A 14,500-nucleotide genomic window follows, 5' to 3' on the forward strand; every position below is an offset into this window, starting at 1 on the left:
GCGGTGATCTGGGGAGGAGACTTTAATTGCGCGCTAAACCCAAGAATAGATAGATCAGACAACAAAATAGATAGACCCACTCCAGCGGCCAGAGCATTGCAGTCACTGCTGATGGACCTTGGGTTTGAGGATGCATGGAGAATGCGACATATGCCAGAGAGACAATATTCCCATTTCTCAGCCCTGCAAAATTTGCATAAGAGGTTGGATTATATGTTTGTCACACAAGAGCTGATGTCGGAGATAACACAAACGGAATATAAAGCGAGGCTCCTATCGGACCACTCGCCATTAATACTGGGATGGCAACACCAACCCCCGAGAGTGAGGATACCGACTTGGCGCCTCCGTGCTGAGGCGCTGAAAGACACTATGTTTAGAGAAAGTCTGAGAGACGAAATCGTAAGCTATATTGAGATTAATACTGGTTCTCCAGCATGGGGTCTGGCATGGATTCACATGCTCATGAATATTCCCCGTCGTCAGGCTGGGAATCCTCGGTAAAGAAAAAACCAGTATCAGTTTTGTTTCTGATCTGTCTTTCGTAGTAATAACCAATCACTGATCTCTGCGTCATACTGACCACAGCCAATGACTGCCCTCTACCTAAGCCCCGCCTCTGGCAGCCATCTTCAGATTTTTACCGCACGTTCATGTGTTGGGATCCTCGTGCTATTGCTCTCGAGCGTTAGTGCTATTTTTTCACGTTTTTTCTCAAAAACTTCGTTTTTTCGGTCAAAAGAGCCTCAAGCTCCACCGACTCTCCATCCGATCAACGGGGACCCGTGTCGGATTCGTCTGCGCCCCTCAAGGGTGAAGATTTCGTCGAGCTACGCTTTTGGAGGACTCCAGAAGTTTCTCAGGCTCGGTCATGGCCCAGGAGAAGGGAAGCTCGACGCGCGGAAAGCTGTTCAGGGTCTGCCCTGGATGCCAGCTGCAGAACGTCTTCAAGGAGGACGAACACTCTTTTTGTCTTTATACATGAGGACAAGACGCACGTGGAGAAGGACTGTGCGTTTTGCGGCAACATGTCGGAGCGGACCATGAAGGACCGCCATCAACGTCTCGCCAACTGGCTAGAAGGGAAGAGCCCGTCCGGCGAGAAGAAGAGGAAGAAATCCGAGCCGTCTTCTAAGACCTTTGAGGACGCCCCGGCGACGTGGGTCCAACATAAGGCCAAGCACCGCGAGTCCGCTGGCACCGGGAGCGCCGAACGGTCGGGCTCTACGGGCGCCAGGCAGGGCGCACCCTCCCCGGCACCATCAACCACGAGCCAACGCTCTGGGTCGGGTAAGAGGAAGGCCGAGCACCCGGCGAAGCTCCTGGAGAGGCCCCGGTCGAGCTCGAAGGCGGAGGGGGAGCGAGGCAGTGTCCCCCCCCCCTCAAGGATAAGGCGGTGAGCGCACCTAAGGTGGTGAAGGCCTTAATCCATCCGGCCAAGCCCTCTATCGAAACTGTCGCGGCGGCCCTGGCTCAGCCTGTGGAGGCTACACCAGTGGTGGCGAAATCGGGGCTCAGAGTCTCCCTGCCACCTCGGAGGGAGTCCTTTTTTGTGCCCATCGATAGGACCCCCGTGAAATCCCCCGAGGGGAAGAAAAAGGGGGGGCAGGGCGTCGTCGTAGATTCGGCTTCAACCTCGGAGGAGGAGCTGGTCGAGGTCTTAAGCCACGGCCTCGGCGTGGAAGAAGACCGGCCCGTCGGGATGGATCCCGACGCAGGTGACGACGACATCGTCGAGGGTACCGACGGGGCCCCTGATCGCCCGTCGGATTCCCCTCTGCCAGCGCCGCAAGACAACTCGGCGGCTATTTTGTTGGCTATACAGTCCTTATGCTCAGAGATAAGGACGAGACTACCGTTTCCGACGGAGGAACCTCTCCCGTCGGGGGACCCAGAACCAGGACCTTCTGGTGTTCCCCCTACCAAGAAAAGAAGGATCCACCCTCCACCTCCTTTTCAGCCGTCGCGCCCCGTCCAGCCCTCCTCCCCGTCCACCCGAGGGGATGATACGGGGACTGACACGGCAGCGACGGGTACGGACGACGAGGTATACGACGAGGATGTACCGTCGTCGCCTCCCACCAGGGCTTCTCCGCCCGACGAGATTGGATCGTTCCACTCCATGATCACCAGGGCATCCGAGCTTTACCAACTCTGCCCTGAGGAGAAGAAGAAGGAAGGTTTTCTTTATCAGCGGCGCGAGGCCAAGAGGAAGACGGTCCTCGCAGTGCCTCTATTGGACGACATTTGGGATGAGGGCCTCACCCTCCTCAAGAACCCTTCCACGACGCCAGCTAGAAGAGACCGGTACGAGAAGAAGTACCGGGTCCCGGACACGGCCCCCCTGTGCCTCCGGGCGCAGCCTACCCCGGACTCCGTCGTCTCCGCGGCGGCCAGGAAGAAAGCGGGGGGGGTGCGGCCTCCACATCGACTTCCCCACCGGACGGCGAGGGAAAGAAATTGGACGCTATGGGACGCAGAGTCATCTCGTCTGCAGCGACGACGATTAAAGCGGCCAACGCCTTGGCTATCGTGGGCCGCTACGACAGGGAGCTCTGGTACAAACTGGCTCCCCTGCTGGACTTCCTGCCGGACGACAAGAGGGCAGAGGCCCTGGAGATCCTGCAGGAAGGTGAGGTGGCTTCGGACCACGCCATTACCGTTGCGACGGACATCGCCGACACTGGGTTCCGCCAGTTGGGCAACAGCGTTTGCCTTAGGCGGCGTGGATGGCTCAAGGCTACGGACTTCCGTCAAGACGTTCAGACCAGAGTCCTGGACATGCCCTTCGATGGGAACAACCTGTTTGGGAAAACAGTGGACGATTCCCTTCAGGCCATTAAAGCGGACACTGAGACGGCCCGGGCCCTTGGAGTTCTGCAACAACGACGGACGCCCTTTCGGAGCAGCGGAGGCAAGGGCGCCTCCAAAGGTTCCGGCGGCGGTTTCTCCACCTACCGTCAAGCGGCCCGCTCGTCGTCTCAGGAGGCCTACAGAGGACGAGGCAAGTCTGGCGGACCCCGCCGTCGTCGCCAAGGAGGTCAAGGCGGCAAAGCCTCGTCGAAGCAGGATTGAACCGGCCGTGGGGTCGGGCTCCCACCGAAGCACCCCGGTGGGAGGCCGGCTGGCGAACTTCGTCAGCGTGTGGGAGTCCATCTCCATCGACCGTTGGGTGCTGGACGCCTTGGCCCGGGGCCACGCGCTCGAGTTTCAAAGAAGGAGTCCGCGCGTCCCCCCCGTGGCCAGGAAAGAACTTCAACTTCTCCTGGAGGTAAAGGCGATGCTCAGGAAGGGCGCCATCGAACTCGTCCCAAAGAGGCTTTGGGGCTCCGGAGTTTACTCGAGATACTTCCTCATGAAGAAGAAGACGGGGGGATGGCGCCCCATCCTGGACCTGCGACGTCTGAACAAGTTCATCAAGGCGCAGAAGTTCCGGATGGTCACCCTCCAGCACGTCCTGGGTCAGCTGGAGGAAGGAGACTTCCTGTCGTCGTTGGATTTGGAGGATGCCTACTTCCATATTCCCATCCTAAAGGGGCACCGAAAATTCCTCAGGTTTGTGGTCCAAGGGCGTCATTACCAGTTCAAAGCCCTCCCCTTCGGACTACGGTCGGCACCCAGGGTATTCACCAAGTGCCTCGCACCGGTGGCGGCGCAGCTGCGCCGCGAGGGGGTCCACGTCTACCCCTACCTGGACGACTGGCTCATCCGAGCCAAGACGAGGGAGCTCGCCGTGGTTCACACGGCAAGGACCGTCCAACTTCTCACGGACCTGGGATTCTCCGTGAACTACGCCAAATCCCACCTGGTACCCGCGCAAGACGCCATGTTTCTGGGAGCGAGGCTCAACACAGTGTCCCTTCTGGCCTCCCCGTCGGAGGAGAGGACCAGGACCATCCTGGGCAAGGTGCAGCGGATGTTGGTGGCCGACGCGGCCAAGGTGAGGTCCATCAAGTCCCTCCTCGGAATGATGTCTTCCTGCATCTACCTCATTCCCATGTGCAGGCTCCGGATGCGCCCGTTGCAGGAGTTCCTGGACGCGCGCTGGATCCAAACGACGGGCAGCTTCGAGGAGAGGATCACACTCGACGAGAGTTTCCGACGAGCGATCCGGTGGTGGGGCACCCGCGCGCATCTGACGGCGGGCATGGACTTCCAGACCCCAGCCCACCAGGAGACAGTGACCACGGATGCCTCCCTGGAAGGGTGGGGAGCGCACACCGAAAATCTGCACGCAAGAGGCCTTTAGCTCCCGACGGAGAAATCCCTACATATCAACGTCCTGGAGCTCCGTGCAGTGTTTTGGGCCCTCAGGTCCTTCCTTCCGTCCCTCAAGGGCAAGGTGGTGAGGATCTTCACCGACAACACCACCACCATGTTTTACATCAGGAAACAGGGCGGAACCAGGTCCCCAGCACTGTCCAAGGAGGCGCAGGACCTGTGGCATTGGGCCGTCGCCCAAAGGATATTTCTGGTGCCGTTTCATCTGGCAGGGATAAAAAACACCATCGCCGACTCACTCAGCAGGGAGCTGCGCTCGTGCCACGAGTGGGAGCTACGGCAGGATCTAGTGGATCGCCTCTTCCGACGGTGGGGCACACCCCAGATCGACCTGTTCGCGACGGCGACAAACTCCAAGTGCCGGAGGTTCGCCAGCAGGTTTCCCCAGGCGAGGAGCATGGGCGATGCTTTCTCGTTCCCCTGGGAGGGCCTGTTCCTCTACGCGTTCCCTCCTTTGCCACTGCTAATCCGGCTCGTCAACCTGCTCAAGAGGTCACGGTGCAGGATGATCCTCGTTGCACCTGCGTGGCCGAGGCAGATATGGTTCCCGGACCTTCTGGACTTGTCAGCGTCCCCGCCAATCAAGCTGCCGGTGGACGCGGATCTACTCTCCAGGGAAGGAGGCGCCATCCTCCAACACGACCCGAAATCGCTGAACTTGCAGGCCTGGCTCCTGCAGCGCTAGAGTTTGGAGGATACGACATACCGGCCGACTGCAGAGAGGTTCTTGCAAAGGCCAGGGCGTCCTCGACTCTTAAATGCTACGGACACAAATGGAAGAGGTTCTCTGCCTGGTGCCACGCACAGAAGATTAACCCTCTACGGATTAAGGCTCCCCAAGTACTGCCGTACCTGCTGACGCTGGCCAAAGCTGGACTGGCACACGCGTCCATCAAGATTCATCTTGCTGCGATCTCCCGATACACCAGAACCACGGGGCGGACGTCCTTGTGGTCTCATCGTCTGGTGAAAGAGTTCATGAAGGGACTGTTCAGATCGTTCCCGCCGGTGAAGGCTCCGGCCCCGGCGTGGGAGCTCAACGTGGTGCTGACCAAGCTCATGGGACCTCCGTTTGAGCCTCTGCACTCGGCTCGGTTGAAATTTCTGTCGTGGAAAACGGCGTTTCTTGTGGCCATCACCTCCGCACGACGAGTGGGAGAGATCCAGGCCCTTTCCTGCAAGGCCCCGTACTTGACTTTTCACGACACGAGGGTAGTGCTCAGGACGCACCCCTCCTTCATGCCCAAGGTACCGTCGGACTTCCATCTCAACGAACCCTTGGTGTTGCCTGTGTTCTTCCCGTCGCCTTCGTCGCCGGCTGAGAGGACTTTGCACTCGCTGGATGTGGCTAGAGCGCTGAAGTTCTACGTGGACCGCACGAAGTGTTTTCGGAAGACGTCACAACTCTTTGTGAACTTTGGACCTGTCAATCAGGGGAAGGCTCTCTCGAAAGCTTCCATTTCCAGATGGCTCTCCGGCTGTATCATGTACTGTCATCGGTTGGCAAACCGACCGCTGCCTGGCCGTCCGAGAGCCCATTCCACCAGAGCGATCGCAGCTACCACGGCGTTCCTATCTGGTGTGCCCCTGCTGGACATATGCAGGGCTGCTACGTGGAGGTCGACGCACACCTTCACGAAATTCTACTGCGTCGACCGGGATTCCAGGGAGAAGTCCAGGGTCGGCCAAGCAGTGCTGCGCAACCTGTTCGCCTGAGGTGAGCCTGGTGAGGAGGTAAGATGCTTAATGTTGAGTTTGATGTAATGCTTAATGTTGAGCCTTTGCCACCTCCCGTGGTTGTGCATGTGTGTACTGCTATGTATTCTTTATTCATGAGCATGTGAATCCATGCCAGACCCCATGCTGGAGAAGGAACAAGTTACTTACCTGTAACTGTTGTTCTCCAGCATGGGTCTGGCATGGATTCACATGCGAACCCTCCCGCCTACCCCTCTGCGGCTCTTCACTTGGTCATACTGCCACTTCACGTGCTTCCAAATCTGAAGATGGCTGCCAGAGGCGGGGCTTAGGTAGAGGGCAGTCATTGGCTGTGGTCAGTATGACGCAGAGATCAGTGATTGGTTATTACTACGAAAGACAGATCAGAAACGAAACTGATACTGGTTTTTTCTTTACCGAGGATTCCCAGCCTGACGACGGGGAATATTCATGAGCATGTGAATCCATGCCAGACCCATGCTGGAGAACAACAGTTACAGGTAAGTAACTTGTTCCCAGTGTTGAGTCACCTGGCATGTTATGGGAAGCCTTTAAAGTGGTAGTAAGGGGGATGGCCATAGCGAAGTCCAAAGGATTGCAAGGAGGGATAGCGATTGAACTACAAGAAGCTGAAAATGAACTGAAAAAAGCGCTGGGAGGGTGGTATCACTGAGGAAGAGAACGAAAAGACACTTAGATTGCAGCAAAAATGTGTGGGATGTTGGGAGAGATTGTGTAAGCTGAACTATAAGAACTATGTAGAGAGACTGCATGCAGGAGGGGATAAACCAGGAAGAATGCTGGCATGGCTTTACAAAAATGAAACCCCCAGACCCACAATCAGGACAATCACAAGAGATGATGGGTGTACGGTGAGCACCCAAGAAGGCGCTAATTAAGAGTTCGTAGAATTTTATCGAACCCTATATGACGATAAAGAAGGAAGCGATCATAGGAAAATATACAAAATGTTAGAAGATATAGGCTTGCCTCAAATTAGTGCAGAAGAACGAGAAGAATTAGATGCCCTTATAACCCTGGAAGAATTAGAGGAGGTAGTGGTGCACTTACCCACAAGCAAGACCCTGGGAGCTGATGGACTCCCGAGTGAATTTTACAAAAGATACAAAAATGAGGTCCTCCCCCCGCTTTTGGCAATGCTAAGTGAGGCATATGACCAGGGAAGGCTCCCAGAGACCCTACGGGAGGCAAGAATTATACCACTTCCGAAACCCAATAAGCTTGCCAAGGAATGTGGATCATACAGACCATTGTCAATGCTAAATCAGGATAGCAAAATACTCATAGCGGTCTTAGCAAACAGGATGAGAAAAGTTATCACCAAACTAATACATTCTGACCAGACCGGGTATGTCCCAATCAGGAACATCACCAATAACCATAGACGGCTCCATCGAGTCATTGAGTATGCGTATGAGGAAGGAGGGAGAGATGGCAATTGTATCAGTGGACGCAATAAAAGCCTTTGATTCAGTAAAATGGCCTTGATTGATAGCTGCCCTGACCAGTTATGGGATAGGGCCTGGGTACCTTAGATGGGTCCAATTGTTACATAGCGCGCCTCTAGCCATGGTGAAAACGGGAGCGATAATATCAGAGAGATGGCAACTTAGCAGGGGCACTAGGCAGGGTTGCCCGTGGTCCGCAATGTTAAATATTTTAGCTCTAGAGCCCCTAGCGCTATACCTATGGCAACAGTAAAATGTGATGGGTATCACCATAAAAGCAGAGCCACATTTAATCTCCCTGTATGCAGACGTTATACTGTTGTACTTACGATACCCTGAGGAAAACCTCCAATACGTGCTAGAGGTGATGTAACAATTTGCATTACTGTCCGGTATAGCAGTAAATCCCAAGACATCATGCATATTTCCGTTAGGCAGATATAAGGGGATCCCGCTAGAGCAATTGCCTGTATTACAAATACCATGGGAGGTTGACACGTTTAGGTACCTTGGGATAGATATCTACCATACGGTGGAGGCAGAGCACCTACATAATACTGAGAGGGCGGTCAAGAGCATCGAAAGTAGCATGAAGTTCTGGGCAAAGCTTCCCTTGGCGATATTATCGGAAGACTCGACCTCGGAATCTAGGCTGTTTAGATCAGAATGTGCACTGTTCTTCTTTCAAGAAATGATGTGGCTGCCCAGAACAGATATTAAAGAGCGCCCGGAAATGATGTTACTGGGATGGGAAATATGGCACAGTGTTTGTCGGGTAATGGAGAACCCAACCCCATGTTCCCCGCAGGTGCCACTTATGGCGCTCGCGGGAAAAGACGGCCAGCTAATGAAGATGATCAGGAAGCATTGGGAACCAGATGGGATAGCAACTGTGGGTGATGTATGCCAAGAGGGAAGGATTATAGAATTTGAGACGCTGGTGGAAGAAACGGGGCTACATAAGGGACAATATATCACGTACCATCTGGTGGTGCGGCGGATCAAAGAAACATGTTCAGAGATAATATTGGAAGGTCAACCGGACGCCACCTTCGATGTGATATGACTTAGCAGAAGGAGGACATGAGATATCCATAATATATGAGATGGTGATGTACAAAGTGGGGAAAGAACTAGCACAATTAAGACAAGAGTGGGAAGAAGAGGTGGGTACCCCTATGACTGATGGGATGTGGGAGAGAGCCCTAAGATATCATAAGAAGGTGTCAAGAAACGCAAGGTTGCAGCAGATACAGCTGTATATCACCCACAGAGCGTATATGACGCCCCAAAGAATAGCTAAATTTGAAAAGGCAGGACGACAATCGTGCCCTAAATGTGATGAAGAGGATGCTGGGCTGGTGCACATGTTTTGGGCGTGCCCAGTGATTGAAAGATTCTGGGGGGAAGCAGCGCATAGGCTGGAGACAAAGGGGGTTAAATTAACGGTAGATTTGCCGTGGGCGTGCCTGATAGGAGTGTTTCCCAGACCAAGTAAACTTAAGCATGTCAGCAAACTAAAAGACCTGGCATACATACTTGTGAAGCACAGAGTTGCTATGAGCTGGAACGCATGTCACGGTCCGAGAGTTGAAGTGTGTTGGAAAGATTTACAGAAATGGGCAGAAGCTGAAACCGCAGTATGGCAAGAAGCAAGCAACTCTGGTGGGGAGGAGGAAGCAGAAACCCTGTCAGCTTGGAAACACTTAGTGGCTATGCTATTTCTGCACACACAGGATTGGTCGAGTGACGGGGATTCAGTAGAGAATCTGGGGAAGGGACCCCACCTGCAAGGTGCAGGAACAGAATGTGTAGAAGAATAGGCTCGGGTGGGTGGGTAGGGGTTGAAGGAGCAGTATATAATCTTGGTGTGAAGCAAATCCGGAATGACGTAAAATGTACTGCAAGTTTGGTTTGTATTGTTGTTAAAATGAATAAAAACTGCTTAAAAAAAAAAAGAAAGAATCTCATCACATCATAGCAAAGCGTTGTGGGGGTGGTGAGGGCCGGGAGAGTGGAGCGGTCCATTGTTGTCAGTGGGGGCATGGGGTGGAGCAGGTAGCAAAAAGAGAACGTTTTCCAAGGGGAGCATTTACATAATTGTAAAGAGTAAAACAGAGGGATATGACCCCTATGTGGAGGCACGTGGAATGCTCTAAGAAAGCACACACCATAAACATGTGTCAGTCGCACCGAGTGCACGTTCATCGGTCAATGACTGTACTAACAGAGCTGTGCGAGCTTGTTTAGGGTGATGGTCCTATAGGGAAGTCTCCACACAAAAACACTAATTGTGAACAATCCAGTTGATGCATCTGAAAACAAACACAAATTAAATGTTTCGCAAATATCTTTTAGTTTGTAACAATGGGGACAATGAAAGCTGTATTATATCTTAGACTGCTTATACTCTATAAAACATCTTTTTGAGTTGGCATAAAGAAAGTGTCTGTAATAATGTCCACAACATGTTTTTAAAAATGAAATGTGCATTTACTTGCCTATAAGCACGCCAGCCCTCAATGAGAACTACATATTTACTCATTGAAAAATCTTTTTGCGCCCAACTTCCAGAAGAGGTAGTAAGATGCTCAGACCTCATTCTTATGTGGAACCTTGCCATTCCGCCTCCTAGAAGAAGCCACACTCAGTCTCACCACCTCACACACCTCTGTTCTGTGGCCTTCTGGGTAACTTGATCTTGAGGTCAGACAGGCCAGACTTCCCCTCCACAGCCCCTGCATACAAGTGATGGGTCTGCTGGTTATTTCTACTTTTGTGGTAAATGCCTAGCTTTAACAAAACCTTATTTACTCTACCTGTTTATGGGCTGGCAGATGTTGGATTCCAACTCTCTGACCCTCTGGTATCAATGAACTCAGGTGTTGCAGCTTGGTTTGCAAGGCATTCATGAAACAGAAGGTGACTAGCTGCAGCGGTGTTGAAATGGCAGTGCCCAGAGCATTGTGGAGGTCACTGGTTCACATCAGATCAACACAGCACATGGTGGCTTAATTCTGCACTCATCATAAGTGAATTTGCAAGTGTATTGCTCCTTTCTTGAACATTTAGACATTTTGTGCATCTGGTAATAATGGTTGAGCAAAAATACCTCAAATCCGTTTTTAGATTGTCCTCATGATGGGGAGTGAAATTGGTCTGTGCCATCCAGCATATGGCTCCAGCCAGTTGGTGCTCTCTTGGAAAATTTCCTGGGTAACCAGAGTAAGGTAGACTACATTACTAACTTACTGCACCTGGGTTGCCTAAAAGGCTGCAGAAGTAGCCAAGGCAAATTTCTTCTTAATCAAATACATGCCTAATTCAGATCTCCACTCATTACATTTGAACAAGTCCCTTCTCAACCAGCATTGTCCCCCCTATAGGTCAATAACACTGAGTCTTTTGCTTTAGCCTTTAACTCCTTTTTCGTATGGAATTTTTGCTTGTTTTAGAGGGTGACCTTGTAACAGTGCCATTTGAATATTCACAAATGATTGTGCAGCTGGCTTGTCTTTGTCCAAAGTACCTAGCTGCAACAACTCATTACTAACTGGCTATGATTTGTTTTCACGTTCATAGAAACAGAATTGCATATTTGAGCTTGTTAAACCTAGATTTTTCTGTGTTTCATGATCATATTATTACTTTGTATGGTCTAGACATCACACAAATCCTGTTGGTACAGAATGGCGGTGGAAGATGGATCAACCACAAAAGATCTTACAGGAAGCTATTGAAAATCACCAGAACTTGATAAAACAATTTAAAGGTATTTTCATTTTCCATTGAATCCACAATTGATAGTCCTTGTGGACCACTTGGACAAGGAGTCATTCTTTGTTTATCTGATTAGGTGGTGCTTTAAGCAGTCTGCATGTATAAAATGGAGTGTTTTCGTTTTTTTCAGGATGTATTTGGTGTTTTTGTATTTGCTATTTAATATACCATGCTCCTACTATCAAGCAACACATTGCTGTACATGCTGTTGAGGGTATATGCTGCTTTTGCCAAAACACTGTACATGGACCCTTTTTATGTGCAGTGACCAACAGAAGTCAGCAGCGAGCACTTAACTCACTGATCTCTCTTACCAGAGGAAGCCAAGACAACCGAGTCATAAAATGTAGTCATGAGGTTGAGTGAGTGTAAAGAATTTTGGTAAGAAATGTCTAGAAATGTAAAAGGAAGCTATCTGTAGAGATATTTGATAATGTTCTTTTCACTAAGTGGCATTCTTTGATCTAGCAGTCGCTGGTATATAGTTTGACCTTACAGTTCTGGGACAAAAGACAAGCTGTTTGATTGAAACTGGAATTTATTTAAATAAAAGAAATTGAAGGTGGTGCTTTACTTCATGTAGGGGAAATCCCTGCAAGACATTAGATGTAAATTACATGGGTGGCTTATTTAAACTGGACCTGCCTGGGACAATCTCGCTAAATATAAGACACATATTCCATTAGACAACAGAATATTAATAATAAATCGAACCCTAAATAATACAAGACCACCTCTAATTCTGCTTACCGGCCTGGGAGTTAAAGCTTTCTTCAATTAACATTCACACAAAATCAACGATTGCATAGAAAAATTACATTTATATACACATATTTACCTCACTTTGCATCTCTGTGTGAATATGAGGCTGTGAATTTTATGATCTATTTTCATGCTATATAAATGCAGGCTTAACTAAATTGCATCAGAATTCTACAGTTTGGGTCTCAAAAGCAGAGCTATAAATTTAGAGCATGTGTCGGTCCACCCACCCAAGATAGAAGAATGTGTTTGGGATTTTTCTAATACATAGAAGAGTACCCCTCCCACTTCACTTTGCAAATCGGATCCCACAGGTGTGGAACCCTTTCCTTACTGTGCAACATTAAAAGAAAAAAGAGGGAGTTTTTATTTTGGGATTATTTTCCAGTGGGAATGGTTTTAGAGTGGCTTAACTCTTTGTCTACACATTCACATTTTAATGTTTATGGCATTCACAAGTGGCAAATTATCAAGCAGTTTTCCATTTAGACTATGAAGCACCACCACTCATTCAGAGTAAGTGCTTTTAACTATACCTGCGAATACTATACTCTCCAATTTTGCTGTCACTTACGAAAAGTAGCACTGAGAAGTGTTCCCTGTTTAACACAACACTCGACACAGAAAAGACAATTGTGTTTTTATTAAATTGTAATCTCCCTTAGCGTTAGTACATTTAAAGCAAGATGTAACTCACACTAGCAAACTAGGGCACCCAATTGTCACACTGATTTATCGATTGAACCTTCCTTGCACTCTGGGCACCAAAAAATCTAGATCTCATTTGGATTTATATGTTGTGAAAAAACACTGTTGCATTTCATCCAAAAATACCAAGCTACCCTAATGGAAATGAGTGTTACCTAGTGGCAGCATCTCACAAGCCCCCGTCACCCCACTGCACACTCCAGGGATTTAGCAGAGCACTGATTCTAGGGCATTTTTCAGATTGCATTTGAAGGATTTTTACTTTCGCTTGGAAATGTGCTTTAAGACAATGAGTCATAATGGGCCTCCTTCCGCCTTGAAAAGCAAGTCTACTGTAGATAATATTCTCCTTATGGATAGAGGCAAGTTATCCAGATAATTTCCAGGTTCAGTACTTGCCTATTATAAACTGGAGTACTTGTCTATTAAAAAACGGTGGTGTCCCTTCTGTGTAGCATTTTATTCCAGTGTCCGAATCCTATTCCCTGAGTGTTTTCTGGCTGTTTAAAATGTGCAATATTCACATACATATGTCACACTTTTTGATTGATCACATCTTTCCATTGGCTTGGTCAATAGACACTCTCAAAGAATAAGCACCCCCAATCTACATTGGATGTTCATATTTCTATTAATGTGAAAGAAATAGGGAGGTGGAGGACTGTGTGTGTTCATGTTGCTTAATGCAAAATCATATTTTATTTTATAATTGATCACAGGAACATGACACATTAATACAACTTAGATTTCTGCAATCCGATGGCCCCCACTCATGCCTGGATATACCAAATGAATCTGTGGATTTAATTCTCATAAAGTTATTGACATTAACAATTGTTTTAATTATTAATAAGTCTAGAAAATGTGAATTTCTTCTGATTGGATAGAAAATGATCTCACAATTGAAATACGCACACTTCCTCTTGTTGCTCCATTGTGGCTTCGCGAAACAGAGCGTAAACAGTTATTACATGCATTTCTGTACTGATGTTAAATTGTTCCTTGAATTATAGAACCTTATGCTTTCTATGATGACTCACTCATCAGCTCTTCAAAGGCCTTTCTGTGAAGCCATTAGTAAATGTTATGGATAATATGATAGGTCTTTATTTCAGGATAACCAGCTGGCTGACTTATTGATGAGGCAGAGTTCAAAAGGTGTCACATTAGACAGAATGTTTCGAATGGAGTGAGTCCTCCAACATATTCCTAGTCTTTGACATGTAATGTCCAGCTTCGGCTGCTTCGGAAAACTTCTTCGGCAGAGGGCGCCCTGCGTCAATGGCGTCCCTCCAAGGCCTCCGTCGGAGGTGATTTCATCAGAGGTTATAAGTAGCACGCAGAGCGCCCCTTGGCCTCAGTTCAGTTTTTTCGTAAACGCATTCGCCTCGTGAGAAACTCGGCACACCTCGCACTTGTAAAGTATACTTCTAACACTTTATCGAGATACCATCTCGTTATGTCTTCATCATCTACACCGTCGACACCTCGGTCCGGTTTCGAGAAGTGTAAGAACTGTGGCTCAAAGTTGTCCATCACTGACCCACATTGTGTTTGTGGTGCCTCAGTGAGAGCCACGAGACTTATACGTGTTCCAAATGTCAATCCATGACAGGAAAGGCCTTGAGGGAATGCAAGGAAAGCTCCAGGTAGGAAAGGTTTCCAAACCCCCTAAATCCCGACCTACTAGGTCTTCGACCGATGAGTCGACAGGTGAATCAACTCTGAGGAAGAAGGCCAAGCGATGTAAGTCTAGGCGTGGCTGTGACCACTCCTCTTCT

General features: G+C 49.4%; 1 protein-coding gene across 1 annotated transcript in view; it reads left to right on the top strand.

Moving 5' to 3' along the window:
• LOC138488122 (S-adenosyl-L-methionine-dependent tRNA 4-demethylwyosine synthase TYW1-like) overlaps window positions 1–14,500 on the top strand; it is a 1,632,770-nt gene that overhangs the window by 787,121 nt on the left and 831,149 nt on the right. Inside the window, exon 11 of the mRNA XM_069614883.1 lies at window positions 11,132–11,241. Coding sequence (XP_069470984.1) covers window positions 11,132–11,241 — 110 coding nt within the window. The remainder of the gene's footprint in view (window positions 1–11,131; window positions 11,242–14,500) is intronic.

Source organism: Ambystoma mexicanum, chromosome 9 (assembly GCF_040938575.1).
Source record: "Ambystoma mexicanum isolate Mex_15411 chromosome 9, UKY_AmexF1_1, whole genome shotgun sequence".
Classification (NCBI taxonomy): domain Eukaryota; kingdom Metazoa; phylum Chordata; class Amphibia; order Caudata; family Ambystomatidae; genus Ambystoma; species Ambystoma mexicanum.